Consider the following 27,495-nt stretch of genomic DNA (forward strand, 5'->3'; position numbering starts at 1 on the left):
AGCCCAGATAATACATAAGTACCTAATTTTTAAATGGTTAGTAAATGTGTACTTTAGCCCCCAAAACTCAACATATTTAGATCACTTTTCATAGATTCAAAAAGGTACTTGTGTATTATCACGGCGCCCCCGATATTAAGTCGCACGATTTTTCATTGCATGCCATACACCCGATGCACAGCAATGCGATGCGATTTAAGCCCCCTATACGATTTTAAATTGTATAAGCACCCTAATGGGTGCTTTTAAGCACCCTAATGGGTGGTTACAATGTTAAATGCACCCCCACTATTAACGTGAACCCAAAGCGTGGCGAGCGCAGCGAGCCCGCAAGGGGCGGCGGTACGTGTCCTCCGACCTTTTCATACCCCCACTATCCACGTTGGCGTGGAGTTGATCATATTTAGCGTGTCGAGCGCAGCGAGCCCGAAGCGTGGCTAGCGCATCGAGCCCCGCGAGGGGACGTGTATTAGTTTACATGTATTCCGCGTGCGCTCACCACGCTTCGGGCTCGCTGCGCTTGCCACACTATATAAAATCAACTCCACGCCGACGTGGATAGTGGGGGTATGAAAAGGTCGGAGGACCCGTACTGCTGCGCTCGCCACGCTTCGGGTTCACGTTCATAGTGGGGGTAGCGTGGGGGTCCATTTAACATTGTAAGCCCCCATTAGGGTGCTTATACAATTTATAATCGCATCGCATTGTATGCCATATACAATGCCATACAATTTTAACATTGTATGACATCGGGGGACATCGCATACCATCGCATGCCTTATGGTCTGCGATGCGATGGGCGCCGTGATAATACACAAGAACCTTCAAAAATATCAGTGGTAATGCAAACACAAACTGTAACTTATATTTTAAAACAATGTTGTGGTCCCCATTTCCCTGAAAGATATAGTTATAAAAAGGTTACCTGGATACAGTAAGTAGCCAAACAAATCTAATTATATTTAATAAAATATGGGGGGCATTAAAAGAATACAACTTAAGCAGCATATTTAGGTTTAAAAAGGTGCATTTTATATTTAATTTCAACATTTGTTTATGAAATGGAGGACCTTAATTCTACCAATAAACAGAGATCAGTATTGTTTTTGAAAATCCAGTTAATGTATTGCATTTTTTACAGCACTACTATTGCCTCAGTATGGTTCATTTACAATATCTTAATAAATAAGCATTTAAAATCCATCGAAAGTCACACAAATCAGTCTTTATAAACACTGCTGTCCAGATATTTATATGGTTGAATTTAGAATATAAATTATTGATGCAGGCCAGAGAGCAAGCCCCCACCAAAAAAAAAAAAAAGCCTTTTAAGTATTGCATCAAACCAACCAGTAGGACAACTTTTAGATGCCTCATTTATAAAAAATAAAAGAAAAATAGCATTGTATTGTTCCTGGGAAAGACTGATAGGTGTAGCTTGAATAACTATCAGCTGGCCTTTACCTTTGTCCAGGGTGCCACGCCACAGGCTGATTAACAAGCAGCATTTCATTAAATTGTAGTGAACGATTGAGACTTTGAAAATAGTAAGCGAAATCCAGGCAATACTTTGCGACCCTACAAGCAAAGTTTAGTTTCATTTATTTTTGAGCAAAAGTTATCACAACTGAATAAGCTGCACATTGTGTAGAATACACAATTGTGTATAGCAATTTCCAGTTTAAAAAAAAATTCAAGTGGAAGGGATATGAATAGAAACATCTGGAAAGGCCGAACCAGCAGGATTTGATGTTTCCACATACATATTGCGTTACATGACTAAGATTCCAAGAGTTATGTTTACATCACAACAGCTGAAGACTTGCAAAATCTCCCTACATTTTGCGCTTGTTCCCTCCTTTACACACATTAGTGATTCTTATGTGGGTAGATGTGTCTACCATGTACAATGTAGATTTTGATTTGTACAGGGCCAGTTACATGAATTGCAAAATACTGCATTTAACGCCACGGTCTGTACCTAGATGACACATTTCCAGGAAGAAGTGGATACATATCCATTACAAGGTCATGCTAACAGCCCTGTCAGGCAAAATGTACTCTTTCAGCTGCATGTGGAAACTAAAACACAACAACATAATTGTACAAATGCATGGCACACAAAGACGTTTACAATTACATAGTATTACAATAGCTCAATTTCAGAAACTCAAATTAGGAGTTGGGTTTAGTTTTTCCAATTATATGCTGCGAAAGATGCATATTAATGTACAAAGGAAAAAAAAATGAAAACATAACATGCAATCCAGTTTATACATAGCAAACAGAAAGATCTATATATGCAGAACAGTTCATTGCGGAACTCAACATTTACTGGGGAAGTACAAAAAATAATTTCGGGGTTCTCTTCAATCAGAGGTAGAAATCTTCCAGTTTCATCAAGCAGCATATGATAGGTCTGGCAATAGGAATGATATTGTTCAGTGGAATTAAGGCTCTAGTTAAATATTCTGTCGACATAATACAGTTCTTTCAGCTTCATTAAGCAAATTGGGAGTATGCAAAATAGGCGTAAGAATAAGCATCTGGGGCACTGACCGCTTAATGGACATCAACGCTGATCAGGGTGAAAGGGCGAGGTTTCCCATTTTTTTGCAGCTTTCAAATGTATGAGATGAACATGGGACTAATTGGAAAAGGCCAATTAATAGCAAGTAACGCCACATGAAGTCAAAAGCAATGCATTAATCTGAAATATTCCATTCTACCTATGAGCGCCGTGAAATCCAGGTTGAGGAGCCATAGTGGAACATTCCATGCATTTGGTTACCCAGAATACACTTGGCTTTTAAAAAAGTCATTTGATTTTATATTTTAATGGCACTCTCTGCACACTATAGTCAGTGACAATCAACATGCTTGAGAATGCTGCCTTTTCATTCAAAAGGAACCAAAGATAGATCTATGAGTACTCGTGCAGGCACCTTCATTATAAACACGGTACAGTAGCTTAAACTGTATGATCACACCACCCATACAATGGCTGATGCTGTGTGTAGGCGATAATACACTTTGAAGACGAGTCAATATTAAAATATATCCTGTACTAAGGAGGGATTGATAAACGTAACAAGCAGACTCAATTAAAACCTAGATCCCAAATGCACACATTTCTGGGCATAAAACATGGAATTGCTCCTCACACCTCAAAATAAGAAATGTTTGAGTACCATAAGATTCCATGGAGACAAATGCATGAGGCTCCTTCCAAATCTCACACAACTTAATTTGCCATAAAGTGTTTATTTATAGACTACAGTAGGTTGAGATCCATGGCTAAGTAACTAAAAAGATTCATTCCAGTTATATACACTTTGTACCACTATCTGGGTAGAATATTATTTGTCTCTGAGACTAAGAGAACAGTTGACTTTTCTACGAAGGCACAATTTCATCTTTGTGGTAAACAGCAATGGCCAATATTAAGTAAATTAGTGTCTTGTAAGAATGGTCCCAAATTTAGATCTAACCTATGACCGAACTGTCCTGACATAGCGCCATTATATAACCATGTTTCCATCTCTGTTCTACTAGAGACACCACCATATTCCCGTTCACTAATAATCAAACGAATGTACATTTTCCCTAATGCCTATATATCACCTGAAATTTCCTGAGTAATATTATAGAGGTAAACCTATTCCACCACAAAGAATAAAATAAAAGGATTAGAATGCAGAATCACAATAGTAAGGAAAAAAAAAAAAAAGTTACCACAATTACGAGTGCAAATATTCTTGATTATCTGGTCGTTGGCTCCCATTCACAATAACATTTTAAAAGTTATTCATTTAAAATGCTCTGCAAGACCTCAATTAAGTTCTTTAATCCATAGATATAGCCAAAGTCTTTTTCATTACTTGGAAACACATGAGCAAAATCAATCATTCTCACATCGACTTGCGCACTCTCCTTCAGCTCTGCTGAAACATGGCAAAGTACATTTTCCAGTTTAGATAGAAGATTCCCATTCAGATGTTCCTGTGGAATGCTATTGTGACTCTTCCAGGCTTTGTCTTGGTCCAGAATCTCTCCTTCCATAAAGGCTTGGCTGTGTGGTCTCTTCGGACACGTCTTCTTGTGCACGGCATAAATTCTAGATAGCTTTTTCTCCACGGATTCCTCATTCCTCCCATTCTCCATAGATCTCAACAAGCTAATGTTATTATTACACTCCAGTACCTCCTCATCTGTAAAAAGCTCTTGAGGAATCACTCTCTTCTCAAAGCCTTTTCCATCAACTGATCTCCGGGTTATCGGGGAACAAGAACCGTCATAAACAAAAAGTAGCGAGCTTGCATAAAAATTCAGGGTGTCCTGGTTCTCGAACCACTGCAGAATGCTCTGGACTTTCTGGAGGCAGACAGACACTGCATCTCTTCTCAGATAACAACCATTATTGAAGAATTTTGACAAACCTGCAAAAAAAAAAAAAAAAACGAGTTTCACTTTAAAGTTAACAGAAGTTTCTTATTAGGTGTCACTAAGGGTAAAATGCAGACTAATGGAGGCAAACCATGTTTATACTGTATCTGATAAAATGCATATATCTATCAACAATAGGATGCAGTCAGCATTCCAGTGGACAGGATGCCTGCCACAATGTCTTCAGAAAACCAGTCAGGATGCTTACAACAGAATACAGACAGATGGCATCCTGATCAGTAGGTATGTGGGTAGCAGGAGGAAGGTTAGGCACTAGCAGTTAAGGATTAGGCATTTAGGGGGAAAGGGGGCCTAGGCTGCTGGAAAGAAAGGCTTAGGGGAAGGGCAAGTTAAGGCCCCCATACACTATACGATTTTGGGACGATTTTGGCACTTTGGGCCAATAACCGGATGAAATCGCCCCAAAGTCGCAGGTGTGTGATATATGATCCGATCCGCGGTACCGTGCGCATCGGACCGGATCAGGGAGGTCGGACGGTCAGCACATAAGATCATCCGACCTCCCTGTATGCTATGCATATGCCTGCCCACCTGTCAGGCATATGCATGCAGACACCGGGGGGCGGGGGAGCACGGCGGGCAGACACACTGACCTGGCCGGCATGCTGTGATCACAAATAGCAGCGCTGCCGCTACGGGACGGGACGCACAGTGGCGGCCGGCTATTAGATTTTTAAAATACCTGTCAAATGACCGGCCGTTCTGTGATTGGCTGAGAGCTCTCTCAGCCAATCACAGAACGGCCAGTCATTTGACAGGTATTTTGAAAATCTAATAGCCGCCACTGTGCGTCCCGTCCCGCAGCGGCAGCGCTGCTATTTGTGATCACAGCATGCCGGCCAGGTCAGCATCACTCGCCGCACCCGCCGGGAACTCATTTGTGAGCCGCCGCCCGCCCCCACTACTGCCACTGCCCGCCCCAACTACTGCCGCTGCCCGCCCCACTGCTCCTCACCGCCCTGCAGCTCCCCATTTGTTTTACATGTGATAAATCGCAAGCGATTTATCACATGTAAAAACTGGCTCATCAAGTGCCAAATTGTATGTGAGCCTCCCGGGGAGCTGCCGGGCGGCTCACAGGAGAATTGGGTCCGACTTGTCCTAAGGACTTAAGACCTTAAGACTGCTGGCAGTATTCCGGCGTCTGTATTTTGGTCGCCGGCATCCAGTCTGTATGTATTTTAAGTAGGGTCTTTAGATACTACACAGGGTTTAGAAGTGTATATAACCATTAAAGAGGTCCAGTGTTGGTGAAGAAATTGAATTAACTAAACCAGTCTACACTGCCCCAATGGAAGTATAGGCACCCACACCACAGACTTTCCACATATTTCTGCTCGCCAACGCAGCAGGACTGCCACAGCACAACAATAAAATTGCTCAATCAGGCACTCATTTTCCAGATGGCCAGAACTTTGTACTGAACAAAACTATAGCAATTTGATCTATAAAAAAAAAAAAAAAGTGAACCAATGGCATACAAAACCAATGGGTAAAATGGAAATGCATTAAACGTAGCAAAACTGCCTTTGGGGGTTACTAAAACGTGAAATGCACGGCAACAAAGTGTATAATTTCCAATGCAACTTAATGGCAGAGCATAAATGAGACGATACTTACCATCTTTTACAGTCTCTCTTGTTAAGCCCCGCCCATAGTGCTGGTTTTCAGTTTCGTATTCATCCGTATCAATATGGTAAACCTATAACAAAATTGCACCAAACTATTTTTAATGCATAGTTTGGTCACTATATATGCAGAAAATAAATTTTTCCTTTCCATGAGAACAGTTACTGAGTCAGTACTGTAACCAGCACATAGAACTTTGGTAAAACACTGCCATCTACTGTTGTAATATGGAAGTAGGAATGCAAAATTCTTTAATAGGAGACATGGTTTGCATGACTAATTCCTGTAAAACCATAATAAAAAGGAAGCATACTACATCTATCCTTTTCGCACTATATGCCACAAGACACCTAGCACAGGGCCTTTCACGAATTTAGCATTTTAGTTTGTATAAGGATTAGTCATTTTGTAACAAAGGAACTAGTATAAAAGTTCCAGGTTAACAGTGTCGGTCACTCGCTTTACCTTCTTTTATACATTTTGAGGCTTAGATTGCTTATACTACACAAAGAACTAATGATTGGCGTTTTTGGCTCAGCTGAAACAAAGTTTATGGTGCACTTAAATGGGGCTATTGGGTATGATTGGAGGAGATGTGCATGAGGATACATCAGTACACATTCTGGCTTGATGTGTTGCTTGGAAACGCATTCACATTAAAATATTGATGTGCATGTGCTTACCGTATAAGTTTAACCCTGTGTGTGCCAAGGGAATTTGTCAAAACCGTGTGTGAAGATTGCCAGGCAAACTCTTTTATTAAAGTAGTGTCCAGTAGACCCCATAGTGCACGTACAGAATGTTTAAGTAAAAGTGAATTAAAATGACACCCTGCGCCTTATTCTCATCCCAAATGCACTGAGTCCTGGAGTGCTACAAATAAAAGTTACTAATCTAGCAGTACTGCAAAGCCAGCATATAGCCATAATTACTTATGGGTAAAAGGACATTGCATGCAATTGATTGGGCCCCTATATTACAGTAAAGCGAGCAAAAAAAAAAAAAGATGTACTATAAACATTGCTAAAGGTTTCATTTTCTTTAAATCTAAAGCCATTTGATTTGCGCTCCTTAAGGAGCCCATAGACGCTCCGTTTTCGCCGGCTCCGTTTTGTACTATGCGATGCGCACTCCCGCGCATCACATAGTACGGTACAAAAAGTATGTGCTGCACATACTTTTTGTACTAGGTAAACATTGTATCGGATGCGATCCGATGTGTGCTGTTTCAGCACAGAACGGATCCGTTAAACGGACCGTGTATGGGGGGGGCTTTAGACATATTTCCTTTAGAGCTCACAGGATTTCTGTAATTGTGTGCATAACACTGTGAAAGGAAATGTCCATTGAAATGTGAATAAAAAAAAAAAAAACATTCCTCCAGACAAATTCCAAGCATTTTCTCATATCCAATCCCTTAATGGGATACATAAGGCATTTGTTTTATTAAATAGGCCAAGAAAGCAGGAGACGCATAAGCTTAGATAAACACGCCGGAATTAAGAGCGATCACATCTTACCCCTCCTCTCCTGTTCAAACACTTGAGAATCAAATAGAATTTGTTTAGTGTAATGCGCAGCCTGGTTCTACATGCAAGTCTGTGCACTTATTAGGAACCAAAAGTGTCGCTGCTTTATAGTACATGTTAGTATAAAGCGGGGTCAAATCTGACAAACTCAACACGTCTTATATTGTAAAAAAAAAAAAAAAAAAGGGCTAGAGCTTTATACTAATCATTGGAAAGGTTACTTGATTTATAATTGGAAAGCCTCTATCTAGCTTAGGTCTCATGATTTACATATACACACACACACACACACACCAACTCACATGGTTATAAGTTAATCCTTTTTATCTGGAGCATTTTTTCTCCATAAACATATCTAAAAAAAACTAAATAAGACATTTATCTTTCAGCATAGTAAAGTGCATTTCCAATATGAAAAACTGTCCCAAAATATTAGACTGGAATAGAAAAATAAGTTTTTAGGCTAACCTGACATCAAGCATTATATACACGCACTGAAAACGATCACATATGCATGATATTATAGATACATATAGTACAAGCGGTGTACTCGGAATAAACTAGACATACCTGTATGGATGAACGGTATACGGTCACTGGGTAGACAGGGTCTAGCTTGACAGTCACAAGGTCGACCACTTATGGTCGCAAGTGACAATGTTGACACGATCTTATGGTCGACATTTTTTCAGAAAGGTTGTTTTCCATACATTACTATCCAAGCGGCCATACAGTGGGAATATAATAGAGTGCTGGGTGCAGCTGGGCACGGTGCCCATGTCGATAACAGACACCCAAAGACCATAAAAAATAAATCATGTTGACCTTATTCATGTCGACCATAAGCTTGTGTCAACCTTTTGTCAATGTTAACCTTGGGTAGGTCTACCATTATAAGTTGTCTACCTAGTCTACCATTTATACCGTAACCGGATGAACAAGCAGTACGAGTTATACCGAAGTCATTAACTTACAACCAAATGTAAAATATGTTCCTTAAGGAGCCCATACACGCTCCGTTTAACGGATCCGTTTTGTACTTAAATAGTACACTTTGCATCGCATAGCATGCCTTATGCATGCACTGTGCATGCAATGCGATTCGATGTAAAGCAAGTACAAAAAGTATGTGCAGCACATACTTTTTGTACCGTACGATGAGATACGCGGGAGCGCACATCTCATAGTACAGAACGGACGGTCTGGGAACGGACCGTCTATGGGCACCTTAAGTCTTGGAAGGAGAGTGCACGTTTTAAGATACAATAAAATTTGAATTCTAATTATTACTCTTATTAACCAAACAGAACGCCCGATACCCAGTTTCTCGAACGTTACATTAAAAAAAAAAAAAAAGAGCTTACGATTAAACAAAACGGATGACTAGAAGCTGCTTTTTACCATTTCAGATGGTATTATAAAATAAACTGCTGCCAAAATAATTTCGTAATCTAAACCAAAGCAAATTCACATTTGGCTGACAGCCTTCATATTCACACATCATGGAACAAACGGGAATAAAAGTAAATAAACATTGCCCGGACAACATGTGACTCATCCAAACGATCCTGTGAAAATTTCTCTAAAAGAAAATTAGTTCCCTGCAGGCTCATTATGTTTGACCGTGTTCCAATACCCAAATCAGGATTTAGAACAGTAGGTGTAAAGCTTTGTGTAAGGGATAATGGCTGATAAGCTCCATTAGAGGCGTTTATCCTAACTCACTGCCAGACAGGTCGGTAATTCAACATGTTAAAATCTTCCAGCATTTTACATACGCAAATGTTTAGAGAAAAAAAAAAAAAACAACACACACTTAACAGGCAACTTGTTGAATCTGCTCTCTAGACCCTGACAGGAAAGTAGATTTCTGGTACAGTTACATATATACTGTATAAATCCGCTTGTATTTTACAATCCAAAATAATTTCTAATTTTCAAGTAGGCAATATATTAACATCCCTGGGTGTCCAACCATGGTTTCAACCACTAAGCTGACTAATATTTTTCAATTGTGTAATCAGAAATTTTTATTATTTTATTCCAGATATATTTAAAAGCAGTCCCGAGCCCACAGTGGAAACTCCCCAGGAAGGAGTCAAATCCAGAATGGTAATATTCAGAATTCAACCACAAAATATGAACTCCGGCTCCTGGTCTCGGAAGCCCCAGCGCTTACATCTATATTAATTACCGTGCTGAAGCAGCAGTACAGGAGCAAGCAGTGTTCCCGTGCTGCTGCTTCAGTGAAATGATTATGTAAATGTCCGCGCTGGGGCTGCCGAGACCAGGAGCCGGAGGTCTGCTGCTGCTGGTCCTAGTCATGTGCGTTCCCCTCCCTGACAGCGCATCATGCACTGCAGGGAGGCTGCCAGCCCCCTGCTGCTGTGTGCTAGATTTGATCAGTTTCGCCGTCAGGGACAGTGAGCCGCTGACAAGTTGAATAGGGTGAGAGGGAGGGCTGGCGGCGGACAGGGAGGATGGCGGAAGCACGGCATAACCAAAATAGCGTAAGCTGCCCTGCGCTCGCCGTGCAGTTGAATACTGCCCCAACTGTCATGGGTACACAGCATCTTTCTTTTAGCAGCCACTAAATCAGGCATGTCCAACGTTGGCCCTCCAGATGTTATGAAACTGCACATCCCAGCATGCTTTGCAATAGTTTTAGCATTCTCTAATAGCAAATCTGTGGCAAAGCATGCTGGGATGTGTAGTTTCACAACATCTGGAGGGCCAACGTTGGACATGCCTGCACTAAATTGTGCCACTGCATGCATGCATGCCGTGCGATGCAAGTCTCGATGTGATCCGATCGCATTGGGACTCGCATAGCACGGCATATCGACCCGTGTGTACACACCATAACCAATAAATGTTTGTTCATTAAAATTATAAAATGAAAACTATTGTTTCTTCCACTCAGTTACAGAACAGATTGAGCCGAGTCCAAACCTTTCCTCGAACAACACTTTTAGCCTCCAAATCTTCTCCTAATTCCCCCAGAAAGCTCAATGATCAGGCAAGATTTTATAGCCAATTGCCTCATCTACATAGTTCATCCAAAACTCACATGTACTCAACCCTCTGACCCTAGACCGGTGGGTCCTCAAGGCACAACAGTCCAGGTTCCGTGGCCAACCCTGCTTATTAACAGTAGGCATAATCAAGCTGACCGGTACAAATGAAGTCACCTGTGCTTAAGCCTGTATATCCATAAAACCTGGACTGTTGGTGCGCCTTGAGGACCACTGCCCTAGACTAACATTGCTGTGTGACTGGACCATACAAGCACTTACACTTGCTTACTTGCTCGGACAATACTGTATTTCCTATGTAGGCCTCTTCCTCATGTATTAAATACCTAGAAGTAAGCTTCAGCATTAGAATACACTCAAGTTATATGACTCCACTGGATCTCTAGACACATTTGTGCAAATATTGGCCAATACCAGAATATTTTACAAAAACAAAATAAAAAAAATGACGTCAAAATACATGAAATAAAAATAAATGTAACAAAACCAAACACGCAAATTGTAACATTCACATAAGAGTTACCAAGCAGGAGAGGAATGGATATAGGTCACAAATGCGTGTGACAACGGATGTGTGAATAGGTTTAAACTGTGTTAGTGATAACTGTATGTTATGTGCAGCAGTTACCAGCACCCTGCATGTCATAATGCAGGGAAGTGACCAGAGTGATGGGAGTGCCACTATTAACTACATAGGGCTTCAATCTGGTTTTGGTAGTTATGAATGGTCAGTGGCTCCAGCCATGTAGAAGAGTGCAGCTACTTATTATAGCTCTCCAGGTGTCGTCTACATACAGCACTGCCCCTGGCTGTCAGAATGCACAGCCACATATTATGCTCCTGCTCTTCCTCCCCCCCCCCTAAAAAAAAAAAAAAAAAAAAAAAATTGTAAACTGGGGGAAGGGTAAGACTGGCAGATGCGCCTTGTCAGATGCAGAAAGATGGAGAGTAATTCTTCCAGATGGGAGAGTCAACACTCTATCCAGACGGTAATTGGAACTTCTTAATCTCAAAACCAGAGGCATGTAATTAAGGATCTTTTGCCACAAGGATACATCTGGCCCATTGTAAATCTACCTCACTACAAGCTATTAGCTATCCTAGGAATAGAAATGTTCATGGTGGCTGCAAGTATAAACTGCACATGAACAAGAAAAAAACTTTTGTTTTTTCTTTAAAAAGCCCCTTTGACTGCAGCCACTGGGAGAGAGGGGCTGGCTAGAGAACACAAACTCTGGAATGGATGATTAAAGTGTAGGTGGAAGCAGTTAGCATGGACTGGGATGTGGAGGGGAAGAATCGAACCAAATATTTTCTACACCTATTGCCTCCCCGTCATATATTGACTATCGGCCACTTTCTGCGAACCACCTCCTGGTCTTCCACCACCCACTTCATCGCCCTATCACTGCCTGAAGTCCACTGCTTCCGCAGTCAACCTCTGCCTATTCCTGCTGTCCCCAAAGCCTTCAAAGGGGGTATAAAGAGGGTATAAAGTTAATAATTGCATGAATGCTGTGATGACTTGGTTTAATAGGCTCAATAGAGGTGAACATGTGCAGTGTGTCAGTATACGATAGGTTTTCAGGTAAATAGATGGAATGGTGCTTTACTTTTGGCATAAATTGAACACAAATAAATAGAATACAAATGCCTAGCTCCCAATTAAGGGCACAGACTTATTTATTTGCCACGGACTAATCTTGGGTAGCTAATGCACAAATAAAGGGTCTTAAGTCTCAGCCCTTTCTCTCACAGGGGCAGATTTATTAAGCTTGGTGAAGTGATAAAGTGTCTGGTTTTTATCACCGGCCAATTAGCTCCTAACTGTGAAGTCTTAGGCTTGTTTTGAAAAATGACAGGTAGGAGCTGATTGGCTGGTGATAACACACACTTTATCACTTCACCGAGCTTAATAAATCTACCCCACGGAGGGGTAGATGTATGAAGCACTGATAAAGCACCAGTTACTTTATCACCGGCCAGCTCCTGACTTAAGTTACAGGCTGGGTTTAAAAAGGGACAGCTAAAAGCGGATTGGCCGGTGATAAAGTACCAGGCACTTCATCACTTCTCCATACATCTAACCCAGAGTAACAGTCTCAGTTGCCATTTAACATGTGTTGTGCGTGATCTGCTGACCACATTTTGGCTGCTATTCTACAGAAACTTGCTGGGGTCTTGTAAACAAAACAAAACAGTTTCAGTATACCAATTATATAGAAAAACAAATTGGGCACTTCTAGTGACTGCAATCCATTAGCTTATAGATAATTTGCACTTTCAGTATTCAAAGAACAGTCTGTATACGACACAAAAAGTTGACCACGTAAAAGAAAGCTTATCCCGGACAACACAGGACTTTTAAAAACAATGGCCAAAGTACAAACCATTCCTTTAAAATGTTTCTCCACTCAAATTAGAGCTTTGCACCATAATATATATAAATCTGTTACATCATTAAGACATCAGTGCTGAAGGCACCAAATATAAACTTAATTTTGTCCTGGGAATTTAATTTTGTAACATCCCCAACAAAAATGGACTAAAATAATCAAACTTAAACCATGAGAGAAAAATACCGTATATACTCGAGTATAAGTCAACCCGAATATAAGCCGAGGCACCGAATTTTACCACAAAAAACTGGGAAAACGTATTGACTCTTGGATAAGCCTAGGGTGGGAAATGCACAGAAGGGGAGTGGGGCTGGCGAGATGAAGGGGGAGACTGCGAAGGAGTGCCGGATGATGCTCTGACAGGGGGGGGGGATCCAGATAGTCAGTATCCCGATGTCAGAATCCCAACTGCCGGTGCTCCAACAGGGGGGGATACTGACTCACAGGGACTATTCTCCCTTGTGGGGGTCTACAAACCCCATAGAGGGAGAATAGAACCTGTGGCGAGAGTAATAAACCATCAAGCCCGCAAGGGGCTACTTTGCGCTCTACCCCCTGTCGGAACACCGCCAGTCAGGATTCCGACCGTTGGGATCCCTCCTGTTGGAGAGCCATCCCACACCCCTGCCAAGTGCCCCTCCCCCTTCATCCCAAGATCCCATAATTGCAGCTGGATCTCCTGTAATTTTAGATCCCCAGCTGGCAGGAATCTTAGAGGATGAGCAGCCAAGTACAGCATGTGGGAAGCTATAATGTGTAATTACAGTCCATATAGAGAAGGGATGGGGAACCTTTGGACCTCCACATCCCAGCATGCACTGCTACAGTTTTGCTATTTTGCCATGCTAAAACTGTAGCAAAGCATTCTGGGGTGTGTAGTTCAACAGCTACTCCCTGATAGAGAGGGAGGCACTAGTCAGTAATGCTGCTTTCAGACCACAAAACTGACTGACCAGGTATTTTAAAACATTTCTAAAAACAGGTCTGCCAGCTAAAACCCCTTTCACACCGCATGTCTTTAAACGGTATTTCAGTGCAGTTTTTGTCCTTAAACGGTACAGTATTTAAATGCAGTTTGTGTTCCTTCACAACACTGAACCCGTAGAAAACAGTGGATGAAAGAAAAAAAAAAAAAACGGGTCTGAAATGGGTAGGACCCTGCTTTATTACCATTTAGAATTACCAGTTCTAAAAGAACCGATAAATTCACTTTGCACCTTTCAGACTGCACAAATAACGGTTTTAAAACGGTAAAAAAATGTCAAAATAACAGGTAAAAAGTGAGGTCTGAAAGGGGCATAAGATGCTCTGCTGCAGAGCATTCACCATGGCAGCTCAAGTGCCCCAGTGCCAGAACCCTTGCTCCCAGATACCAGCTGCTCTTTACTCTCCTCCCCAGCAGCGCTCGGCACGTCCTCTATTTCCGCATCCATGCTACTCTCTGGCCAGCGCAACAGCAGCACAGAGGCCACCTCACTGCTTCCAAATCATCAGCCTCCGCCAAGCCCAGACGTCACTGGGCCGCGCACCTGGATCTGACTGCGGGGGACCAATTACCCTATACACCTGAGTATAAGCTGAGGGGGCTGCTTTTTCAGCAGTAAAAAAAATAAAAAATAAAAAAGGATGTGCTGAAAAAGTCAGCTTATACTCGAAAATATGCAGTACATTTTTCAGTGTTCATCCTAGTTCCAGCAAAGCTTTCTTCTAAGTGTACACAAATTGTTACCTACTAAATTAATGAGGGTTGAAGCTCAGCCCTTATGTTTAATGAAGAAACCTAGAGATTCAAAACAGGACAGAAAGCCAAATCTATAGGCATCTGAGTTGCAGCAACACAAGTCTCTGCCTCTGTATGAATGAATCAATCCACGCTGTGTGTTTTAGGCAATGCAAGTCTGCCAAGAGAACAGTCTCCTGAGTCTGTTTAGCAGAATCAGCCCCTTGCTTCTACTATGGCACTTGCTGCCGAGTGCAAACACACAACCATTTCAAGCATGTAATTCAGCTCAGTATTTCCAGAATATAATAGATTTTAAAGGTGAAACTGTGGCTTTACTTGCCCTGTAAGTTTTCCATTTGTATCAATTTTCAAATTACATTTCAAAAGATATTCTGTCAAAAACAAGAAACTAATTTAACCAAGTGGGATATATGAGGATGCAGGTTAAGAGTAAAGACTTCAGTTGATTGAAACCATCCATGTGTAATCTTTGTAACATATATTGACCAGCACATTTAATAGCGCTCACATGCCAAATATTTTCATTAAAAAAAAAAAAAATTTAAAAAAGGAAAATTAGATAGAACATGGGCTTGGGCTCCCTATAACCACATATCGAGTGACGCTACACACACACACGCACACACACACACACACACACACACACCACAATGCAAAAGAAAAGATGAATAAATAGTGTGCATTAGACTATCTACATTTCAAAAGTTTAAGGAAATGAACCTTACAACCTATAATAAAAAAATACTCTTTATTTTAAGTGTTGAAAGTGTCTGAGTCCAGAGCTCCCTGGAAGCACAAGCATTGGGAGTTGGAAAACAATGGCAGAATATGAAGCTAAGCTAATGCTGCTCCTCCCCTCTATGGGGTGAATTCAAGTGTTTTGCCTGCTGGCAGCCACTAGATGGCACCTGATGGAGCAGTGCGAGTGCTGCTCCATTTGGGCGCCTACAGCCACTGTCAATGATGTTACTGTTAAGTTGTTCATTCATTTTGACAGGCTGGTAACTAGTTAGAAATAGAAGGAACTTTGAAAATGGTAGGGATAGTTAAGGATAGCCAAAGCTTTGCAGTGTGATTGGAGGGAGAAGCTGGTCCAGAAGGTGTGTGTGTGTGTGTGCTGAAGCTTCATATGAATAACAGAGAGAGTATGTATTGAAAAGGTGCAGTGTAGAAAACATGCAATAGCTCAACACATTCACTCATCTTGCTTCTGTTTAAAGTGGTCCTAGTGTAATGTTCCAACACCTGAACATGTGCCATTACTCACTACTTATTCTTCAAGATCTTTCTGCTGTGTTTGACACTGTGGATCACACTCTTTTCTTACAAACATTACACTCCCTAGTTCTTATTGATACAGCCCTTTCCGGGTCCTCATCTTACCTATCTGATGTCTCTTTCAGTGTTCGCTTCTCTGACTCTACTTCCTCTTCACTACCTCTATCAGTTGGAGTTCCGCAAGGCTCAGTCTTAGGTCCTCTGCTTTTCTCAATCTATACCTCCTCTCTTGTCAAACTAATCAGCTCTTTTGGATTTCAGTATCACTTAGATATATTTCAGTATCATCCGCATATATCAGAGGTTCCCAATCTTTTTTGAATCCCGGCACCCTAGAGTATCAGAATTTTTTCACGGCACCCCTAGGCCCCCAAAAAAATTATTAGATTGGGTTTATATGCAATTCTTAGGTTCAGTTATGTGGTAAAGGGCAGGATTTGCTTCTGTTTGTACACATTTTACCATTGGCAGCCACCAGCACTGGTTTTGCCCATTAATCATTAACCATAAATAATTTGAATTGGTCCTGGACCACCAACCCGGGGCACCCCTGCAAGTGTTCCGAGGCACCCCAGGGAGCCACGGCACACAGTTTGGGAACCACTGGCATATATCAACCCCAGAGTTGTCACCATTGGTTTTGGGCCGAGTCTTTGAATGTCTCTCTGCCATCTCATCTTGGATGTCTTCTCGCCAACTGAAACTCAATATGGTACTCTTTACTTAGAAGGGCGCCCACGATTTTGATCGTGGGCATCGTTAGTAAAAAATCTCGGGCATCTCGGGGATTGAATGCACTAAAAAATCGGGTGAGATCAATCGACGAGATGCCCGAGATTTCCCATAGGGAACAATGTTAAATGTCTCAATTGACCCAATTTTCCTGTTCAATGCCTCAATTGACCCGATTTTTCCATAGGAAACAATGTTAAATGGGCCACAGAGGCCAAATAGGCACCCTGAAGTGTATAATGGCCACCCGAATTGTTAACGCCACCCCACGATCAACGTCAACCCGATGCGTGGCGAGCGCAGCGAGCCCGCGAGGGGCGGCGGTAAGCGTCCTACGACCTTTTCATACCCCCACTATCCACGTCGGCGTGGAGTTGAGAATAGAAAGTGTGGCGAGCGCAGCGAGCCACCGAGCCCGAAGCGTGGCGAGCGCAGCGAGCCCCGCGAGGGTACGCGGACAGCTGTGAAGCCCGCGAGGGGACGCGGATACATGTGAAGGTATCCGCGTCCGCTCGCCACGCTTCGGGCTCGGTGGCTCGCTGCGCTCGCCACACTTTCTATTCTCAACTCCACGCCGACGTGGATAGTGGGGGTATGAAAAGGTCGTAGGACGCGTACCGCCGCCCCTCGCGGGCTCGCTGCGCTCGCCACGCTTCGGGTTGACGTTGATCGTGGGGTGGCGTTAACAATTCGGGTGGCCATTATTCACTTCAGGGTGCCTATTTGGCCTCTGTGGCCCATTTAACATTGTTTCCTATGGAAAAATTGGGTCAATTGAGGCATTGAACAGGAAAATCGGGTCAATTGAGACATTTAACATTGTTCCCTATGGGAAATCTCGGGCATCTCGTCGGTTGATCGCACCCGATTTTTTAGTGCATTCAATCCCCGAGATGCCCGAGATGGGCGCCCTTCTAAGTAAAGAGTACCCTCAATATTTCCAAAACGGAATTACTTATATTCCCACCAACCAAGAACAGTTACCATCCTGATATCTCTATAACTGTTGACAACTCGACAATCTACCCTACCCCACAAGCTTGTTGCCTAGGGGTCATCCTCAACTCTGAACTGTCCTTTTTTTCTCCACATTCAATCTGTCTCCAAATCATGTTACATGCATCTAAAATACATATCCAAAATACGACCCTCTCTCACAAGACACTAACAAATCTCGGTACTTGTTTCCTAGAACGGCCACAATCGTGAGTGATCGTGGCTCTTAATTAAGGGACACGATCCTCACGATGTGGCCGATTTTTTACATTTTTTTGCCTTTGATTGACAGAAATCGGGTCAATCGGTCGGTCGCGACCAATTAAAATCGGCCGCGATGCGACCGACCGATTGACCCGATTTTTCCATAGACTTCAATGTTAAAAAATCTTTTAACATTGAAATCGGGAGGATCGTGTCGGTCTTGTGCCATTATAATGGCACAAGATGAGATGGACTTGATTAAGTCCATCTCACATAGGGAAAATTGATAAAAAAGGTGAAATGGGTCAATATGACCCATTTCACATTTTTTATGTGCCCGCCATGACCCCACGATAGACGTGAACCCGAAGCGTGGCGAGCGCAGCGAGCCCGCGAGGGGCGGCGGTACGCGTCCTCCGACCTTTTCATTCCCCTACTATCCACTAGGGCGTGGAGTGAGAATAGAATAGTGTGGCGAGCGCAGCGAGCCACCGAGCCCGAAGCGTGGCGAGCGCAGCGAGCCCCGCGAGGGGATGCGTATACCTGTGAAGTTATACGCGTCCCCTCGCGGGGCTCGCTGCGCTCGCCACGCTTCGGGCTCGGTGGCTCGCTGCGCTCGCCACACTATTATATTCTCACTCCACGCCCTAGTGGATAGTAGGGGAATGAAAAGGTCGGAGGACGCGTACCGCCGCCCCTCGCGGGCTCGCTGCGCTCGCCACGCTTCGGGTTCACGTCTATCGTGGGGTCTAGCACACTTAGTAACATTTGGGGGGGCAATTAAAAAAAATCTGGTGAAAAAATAAAAAAATCGGGTGAAAAATCGGCAGATCGGATCGGTCGCATCGTATGCGACCAAATCGCATGCGATGCGACCGATCCGATTTTTTATCTTCCGACCACAACGATCTAAATCGTTGTGGCCGTGCTAGGAAACAAGTACCCAAATCTCTTATCCATGCACTCATTATATCCCGCATTGATTATTGCAATAGTCTCCTAAAGAACAAACTCTCGCCACTGCAATCTATTTTAAATGCTGCTGCTAGGCTGATCTTTCTTGCAAGATGCTCATTGTCAGCTGATCCGCTCTGCCAGTCCCTCCATTGGTTGCCTGTATATTACCGTATTCAATATAAAACACTTCTACTTGCTTATAAAGCTATTAACCATACTGCACCAGCATATATCTCTGCACTTATCACAAAATATCTCCCATCTCGACCACTACGCTCTACACAAGATCTGTGTCTCTTCTGCATGGATCACTAGCTCCCATTCACTATTACAGCACTTTCATCGGGCTGCTCCCATCCTATGGAATGCCCTTCCATGCACAATAAGACTCTCCGCGGGATGCAGTGTAAATCCCGGCGTTCAGAATCCCAACGCTAAAATCCTGACACTTTCTCCCTCCGGGGGTGTCCACGACACCCCCGGAGGGAGAATAAATTAGTGTGCCGAGCGTAGCGAGGCACCGTGCCCGCTGTGTGGCGAGCGCAGCGAGCCCGCAAGGGGGGGCGATCCACGTCCCCCCCTTGTCGGGATTTCGGCAGTCGGGATTCCAGCGTCGGGATTCTGAACGCCGGGATTTAATACTGAATCCCTCTCCGCTAGCCTCCAAACTCTCCCCTCTTCAGGAAAGCCTATCATAGTTAAGTTCTACACACATAACCCTCTGAGGCACTTATGTATTATTTATCTTCCCTTCTGGACTTGTAATTTGGTGGGACTGCTATGCTATTACTGGTGCCTGTCCTTATGTTTCCCCCCCCTATATCCCTATAGATTGTAAGCTTGCAGCAGGGCCCACTTAACACCAAGTCTGTCTGTTGTTACTTAGTTTGTTTTATCACTGTCTACTATGGTAAAGCGCAACGGAATCTGCTGCGCTATATAAGAAACTGTAAATAAGTAAGTGTTAATGCTGAACGTTTCAACTGGCTGCACTACACCCAAAACAAAATATGTACACGCATACAACATGTATTCACCATTCTTTCCAAATAATGAAATACAAACCCACACACAGAAACCTGAGACTCATTTCCTTACCCTCATGCCTAACACCAGGAAACCAATCTCTTCCATCAGAGGGTACTTGCTGACTTGCTGTTGAATCTTCTCAGCCGATGCAAATGGATCATAACTCTTTTGGCCTATTTTGACATCCATAATACATGGCTTGTTAAATTTCCGAGTTACATCTTCCAGTTTTAAATATAGATCTGCAATAAAAACAGCTGTTATTTAATGCATATATTGTAGCTTTGCACTGCGATATAGTTAAGCTATCAAAATAATAGTCAACCAATTAATTAAGGCTTCATTTTTTACGCATATCTTCATTAATTGTTTAAACTGCACATTTGAATAAATAATACCAGCTACAACCAATTAGCATCTACTGGAAGTGAATTTCCAAATAACACATTGCATCTGAATACATGCCAAGTTTTCAGGTAACACAGACGTGTTCTCATTCAACTAGCCTCAATACACCATGCAGTGCAGGATGCCTGGCGTGAGAGTGCTGACAACATGCATCAGTCATAACGCATTGCGAGTAACACATTTTCAGATGAATGGGACATGGAATGCCAAAGGGGTATGGATTGTATAGTCAACCTAAAGGTCGACAGGGGTCTAGGTCGACATGGAACAAGGTCGACAGGTCATTAAGTGGTCATTGTCTAGATCGACAGTCAAAAGGTCGACATGGGGTTTTTCAGGGGTTTTTTTACCCGAATGTAGACAGTCGACATGGACACGGTAAAGTGCACCGCTACGCTCCGCACACTATTCTATTCTCACATCACACCCTAGTGGATGGTCGGGCATGAAATACTGCCTGTCAACACGTTGGCTCAAAAACACAGTGAAAAATCACATGTCGACCTTTTAACTGTCAACCTAGACCATGTTGAACTGTCGACCTTTCCCTACGTAGACCTAGACCCCTGGCGACCTTTCAATCAAATGACCGTATCCTATGCCAAAGAGGGGATATTTGATGCAACTGCAGCAAGAGTGTCTGAGGACACATCTGTCTGTGCTCTTATCGGTGGCTTCCCACTGGTAGGAAACATTTTATTTAGCTGGGAAACAGATTTTGGAAGAGATGATAAATCCACAATAAAATGGAAAGTATGATACTGCAAGGACTGTCTGCCCTTTTTTACAGCTATGGAAAGATTAAGAAACTAGGTGATTCATCGCGCCCTACGGGCGCTCTTCACACCGTCGTAAGGGGCTGCGCCCCCTTAATTTGTGAACGTTTGTATATGAGAAATATGGTTAGAATTGTATGAAAGATGCCCTGTATTGCAACTTAGGTGTCCGCGAATCGCGGGAGGGGGGGTCGCGGAGGGTGCCGCGAATTGCAGGAGGGGGGGTCGCGGAGGGTGCCGCGAATTGCAGGAGGGGGGGTTGTGGGGGGGTGGATGCTGCGAATCGCGGGAGGGATTGCAGAGAATCGCGGGAGGGGGGTCGCGGGGTGGGTTGCCGCAAATCGCGGGAGGGGGGTTACGGGGGCGGGGGTTGCGGCGAATCATGGTAGGGGGGGTCGCGGGGGGTGTGCCGTGAATCACAGGAGGGGGGGTCACGGGGAGGGGGGCCGAGAATCGCGGGGGGGTGTGTGTGTGCCGTGAATCGCGGGAGTGGGGGTTGCGGGGGGGGTGGGGGGGGTGTGACGCGAATCGCCACAAGAAAAAATCAACACAGAAAGGTCAACACATGTAAATGTTGACATAAGTGTGGCACTTCATTGGTGTCCATGTCGACACATAAGAATGAATATGAAAACATTCAAAAAATGAAAAAAAAAAAAACTTCAAAAACTCATGTCAACCTTTTTCATTGTCGACCATAGCCATGTCAGTGTTTTCCATGTGCAATTTAATTCTGGAGCTGCCGCGAATCGCGGGGGGTGCCGCGAATTGCGGGAGGGGGGGTCGTGGGGGTGGGTGCCGCGAATCGCGGGAGGGGGGGTTACGGGGCGGGGGTTGTGGCGAATCATGGGAGGGAGGGGTCGCGGGGGTGTGCCGTGAATCACGGGAGGGGGGTTCACGGGGTGGGGTGCCGAGAATCGCGGGGGAGGTGTGTGTGTGCCGTGAATCGCGGGAGTGGGGGTTGTGACGCAAATCGCCACAAGAAAAAATCAACACAGAAAGGTCAACACATGTAAATGTTGACATAAGTGTGGCACTTCATTGGTGCATTGGTGTCCATGTCAACACATGAGAATGAATATGAAAATATTCAAAAAATTAAAAAAAAAAACTTCAAAAACTCATGTCAACCTTTTTCATTGTCGACCATAGCCATGTCAGTGTTTTCCATGTGCAATTTAATTCTGGAGCTGCCGCGAATCACGGGGGGTGCCGCGAATTGCGGGAGGGGGGGTCGCGGGGTTGGGTGCCGCGAATCGCGGGAGGGCGGGGTTCACAGGGGTTCCGGTAGGGGGTTGCCGCGAATTGCGGGAGGTGGGGGGTCACAGGGGGTGCCGCGAATCGCGGGAGGGGGGGTTGCGGGGGGGTGTGACGCGAATCGCCACAAGAAAAAATCAACACAGAAAGGTCAACACATGTAAATGTTGACATAAGTGTGGCACTTCATTGGTGTCCATGTCGACACATGAGAATGAATATGAAAAAATTAAAAAAATTAAAAATAAATCTTCAAAAACTCATGTCAACCTTTTTCATTGTCGACCATAGCCGTGCCAGTGTTTTGCATGTGCCATTTAATCCTGGGGCTGCCGCGAATCGCGGGGGGTGCCGCGATTTGCGGGGGGTGGGTGCCGCGAATCGCGGGAGACTGGGGTTCATGGGGGTTCCGGTGGGGCGTTGCCGCGAATTGCGGGAGGGGGGGGTCGCGGGGGGATGCCGGGGTGCCACGAATCGCCGGAGGGGGGGTTGCGGGGGGTGTGACGCGAATCGCCACAAGAAAAAAATCAACACAGAAAGGTCAACACATGTAAATGTTGACATAAGTGTGCCACTTCATCGGTGTCCATGTTGACACATGACAATGAATATGAAAAAATTTAAAAAATTAAAGAATCGCGGGAGGGAGGTCGCAGGGGGGGGTGTTTTTTCCGCGAATCGGGGGGGGGGGGGTGTGTCACGGGGGAGGGTTTGCCGCGATTCGCGGGAGGGGGGGGTCGCGGGGTGGTGGTTATGCCGCGAATTGCAGGAGGGGTCGTGGGGGGGTTGTTTTTGCAGCGAATCGCGGTAGGGGGGTCGCGGGGGAGCGGGTGTTTTTGCCGCGAATCGCGGGAGGGGCGCGCGGGGGGGGAGGTTTTGCCGCAAATCGCGGGAGGGGGGCGCTCATCTGGTGGCTGTGGAGTAGCAGTGCTGGGCAACATGGGAAGTCAGTGGGTGTCTGGCACTGTCTGTGGGCTCACTGGGCTGGTTCTCTATCACATACCTCCCAACATGACCCTCTCCAGGAGGGACACAATGCTCTGTTTCTAGACTTCCCCTTAATGTATGATTGCCATCACCTGTTTTAAACAGGTTAATTTCTCAGAAAGGTGTTCAGCACAGATGAAGGCAATCACACATTAAGAGGAAAGTCCAGGAACAGAGCGTTATAGACACAGACACCCACTTTGAGTGACAGATGTAGCCAAATATATAGGAGATAGTCAGATACAAAAACGCACTAATTTCATTCACATGCTCTGACAGAAAATTTCTAGACTCATAACTAAAAGGGCTGCGTATTCCCAAATGTCTAACATGCTTCAAGTGGTCAGTTACAGTTAAGAAATAAAAGGAGGTATAATATATATAGAATACCATTTGTAGATCCTGGTGGTGACCATATGCCAAAATATTTTGGTAAAAAAGTCTGCAGTTCACAGAGTTTAGGATTAGTGCAGTCTCTTGTGAAAACCTGTGGCAAGAAAGAGAATTTAGAAAGAAATGTTGCAGACATGTGGCTATTTTGCTGTAGCATCTGGGAAATGTTTTACAGTGACTGATCATAAATATTGTCTGGGAAAATAACAAACACACAGTAGCTGTGAAGACAATTTTCTGCCTAATAAACCTGTAATAGATAAAATACGTACTTTTCACTTTGTTCAAATCCCTGACTAACTTGCCAAGCGTAGGACATGAAAGTAGCAAAACAAATGTTCATGGACAACTCTAAAAAGGGAAAAAGGGACCCCCAACAAGTCAATGATTAAGCCTTACCGCTTGTATTACTACATAAAACCCTTAAAAAATAAAAAAAAGCGAGGATTAAGATTTTAGCAGACCCACTGAAACCACCTAACCCTGATTCTAGCATACTCACCATGTTATAGAAGTCCAGTTCTCTTGGTCCACGGGGTGGAGGCTGTAATTGTTTTAGGACAGTCCCATCAGGATGCTGCAGTATACCTTAAATATGAAGGACATTGAGACACTATAAGTATTTCATGTGTTACATTCGGAAGCCACTATTAAACATCTTACAAAGCATGATAAACAGCACCATCGCCTACCCAGGTCGGTAGCTGCTATTTTTGTGGGATAAAGCAATATTCATGAGACACTGGCCTATTCCATCACTAGGAGGACACGGAACCAGAGTCTGTGTTTCACTGTTCCCCCTCATCACTTATGAGAGTACACACAGGTTCTCAAGATATTCCTATATATCTAGAGCTATAGATATAATAACAGATATATACAAGTCAGTGTCTCCCTGGTTAAATTGCACGCTCCACTAAGTAACAAATAAAATTACACAGTCTCAGGGTAACAAAGTTAACAATTACATTTCTGTGCAATAAAATGTAAAAATAGTAATTAATGTAAACTATATAAAGAAATTCAAATAAATTGAATGTGTGCAAAAAAAATAAAAATAAACTTATGGTACGTCCTCAGTCAGTACTTTGGTCATAAATCATAGCTTCAACATCTCTTTATAGCCAAATACTGGGGCAGATGTATTAAGCCATAACAAGAGATACATTCCAGTGTGATAAAGAGAGATAAACATCCAGCCAATCACCTGCCAACTGCCATGTTACAGGCTGTGTTTGAAAAAAAGTCAGTAAGGAGCTGATTGGCTGGATGTTTATCTCTCTTTATCACCCTTGCATTTATCTTTTGTTAAAGCTTAATACATCTGCCCCACTGTGCTTTCCACAGGACTTAACCCCCATTCACCTATGCAGAACTATTCTAGCTCTCATACAGTAGATCCCTAAGATCATCTTGTACGCACTGAATATTTTATATCAGTCCATAGAGTTCCACGGATATATAAATCAGGGCACGGTGAAGGTCATGAAGTACTGTATTTTAAGATTTGCTTTGGATTATTGTTTTGCAGAAACATCCAGATCTATAAACATAGGGGGGAGCCTGATAACTAGTCTATTCAATTGTGCTTTGCTAACTTATGGCTGCCTCGTGGAGCTATTTGCTTATTTTTGAGCAGCGACTGCTTATAGCACCAAAAATTTCTGGGTTTAGTCACGTAAATCTACTAAAGTGCTGGTTAGGGCTCCTAAGCTGCCATTTGGACACCCACAACATAGGGCGGTATTCAATGCCGCCGGTGAGGGTGGCTTGTTTTCGTCGAGGATTATCTAAAAAAGCCATCCTCTCTGTCTAACCCACTAGCCGACTGCTCGTCCTATTCTATGTTCCAGGGGAATCCTTGCCGTCTTCCCCCGAATGGCAAGGTTCGCTGCTAATGCAGCAAGACCACTGCATATCGCCGTTTTGAAGGCCACACTCGCTGTTTCCACCTCGCTGATAAAAAACAAGCGAGGTGGAAACAGCGAGTGCAGGGGGGTCCGTTGACTACGGACCTGTAGGCTATCGGCACTGCTCACCGTCATAGCTCACCAGTGTGGGACATTGAATCTATCCCATAGACTTTATGGCAATTTCTGCTCACCACCTCAGGAGGATATGTGCAGAAATAAGGGGGTCAACAGCATTAGCACCCACCTGTAGCAACAGTTGAATTGCTCTGTTAGTCGCTCATTACTTACAGCTGTGTAAATAACTGAATCAATCCCTAAAGACCCAATCACACTAGAAGATTATTTCCAATCTGGCTGGTTGGAATGAAAATCTGGAATTTTTCAAAACAAATTACAATCAACCATTTACTCCTAAATGCTGCAAAATGGATAAAAGCCGTCATCTGCATAAATGGATTTCATTTGTTGGAATTACTATTTTTGTCTGTTTTCCATTTTTAGGAGTAAATGGTCAATTGTCATTTGCTCCCAAATACTTCCAGATTTTCATTCGAACCAGACAGATTGGAAAGATAATCTTCTAGTGTGTATGGGCCTTTAGTTGCATCTACTCTTCCACTAGGACAATGTGCAACAATCTGCACATCAAAGGGGACATTGCATTACCCCAGTAAATGTATTCCCCTTGAGGCCATTCAATTATTGGAGATACTAAAAGATCTTAACATGTATAGTTTGGAGCAGAGAAGGGAAAGGGGGGACAAGATAGAAATCTTCAAATATATCAAGGGTTTTAACATAGTACAGGAGGGAAATTTTCTTCAAAGGAAAATAAGTAATAGAACACGAGGCCACGCACTGAAACTGGAGGGAGGTAGGTTCAGGGGAAATGTTAGAAAGAATTACTTCACAGAAAGGGTAGTGGATAATTGGAATAGCCTCCCATCAGAGGTGGTAGAGGCTAAGACAGTAGAATAATTTAAACATGCTTGGGATAGGCATATGACTATCCTTATAAAGAAATAAGGATTAAAAAGGGTTGAGATTACCTGAAGGGTAAAAAAAAGGGGCCTAAAAATGTCAAGAAGCATAAACTATAACTGCAGCTTAGTAAATATAAATCCCACGTGATGAATAATCTATAAATTTTCTATAATCAGAGACCTTCTTCCAGATTTCAGTGTTACACTCTAGTGACTCATGGCACAGACAAGCATTTTTCATTGCTGCAGAACAGCTGTAAATTATTGACCACCACTTGCTCCCAGACTAAGTATATTCTAAGAAATTGAAATTTCAGTTTATTGCAAAAATTATTTAACCGCCCCCCCCAAGCCTTTGGTAGTTTACCGCTTACCTCTGTTCCATTTCAGGTTATTCACAGAATCTGAATTGCTCAAATCGACAAAAAAAGTGGATGTCGTATAACTTTTTAGCGAGCGTGCGTGTGTGCATGCAGGTTGAGTATCTCTTATCCAAAATGTTCGGGACCAGAAGAATTTTGGATAATGGATTATTCCGTATTTCAGAATACTTTTTTATTTCAATGATGTATCTTGAGGTATATTGCATTTATGTTGTACAAACACATGAAATACATACAAATATATTTTGTTTGTGCATAACACAAGGTTTCAAAACATGAAACAAAGTTTGTGTACTATCTCAGGTACTGAATTTGAATGCCAAGCAATCATTTTCTTGCACATATTTAGTGCCAGTTAAACATCATGTCCTCAGTAGTGCTGTTACGGATGTCCCC

The 27,495-nt window shown here is 43.4% G+C and overlaps 1 protein-coding gene across 1 annotated transcript in view; it reads right to left on the reverse strand.

Annotated features, from left to right (window-relative positions):
• Positions 1 to 548: 548 nt before the first annotated feature.
• Positions 549 to 27,495, reverse strand: part of IPMK (inositol polyphosphate multikinase) — a 34,679-nt gene continuing 7,732 nt past the window's right edge. Inside the window, exons 2-6 of the mRNA XM_083149098.1 lie at positions 24,323 to 24,408; positions 23,818 to 23,914; positions 20,069 to 20,241; positions 6,088 to 6,169; positions 549 to 4,439 (exon numbers count right to left, since the gene is read on the reverse strand). Coding sequence (XP_083005224.1) covers positions 3,805 to 4,439; positions 6,088 to 6,169; positions 20,069 to 20,241; positions 23,818 to 23,914; positions 24,323 to 24,408 — 1,073 coding nt within the window. The 3' untranslated portion in view covers positions 549 to 3,804. The remainder of the gene's footprint in view (positions 4,440 to 6,087; positions 6,170 to 20,068; positions 20,242 to 23,817; positions 23,915 to 24,322; positions 24,409 to 27,495) is intronic.

The sequence above is a fragment of the Crinia signifera genome, chromosome 6, assembly GCF_055691185.1.
Source record: "Crinia signifera chromosome 6, ASM5569118v1, whole genome shotgun sequence".
Lineage (NCBI taxonomy): Eukaryota > Metazoa > Chordata > Amphibia > Anura > Myobatrachidae > Crinia > Crinia signifera.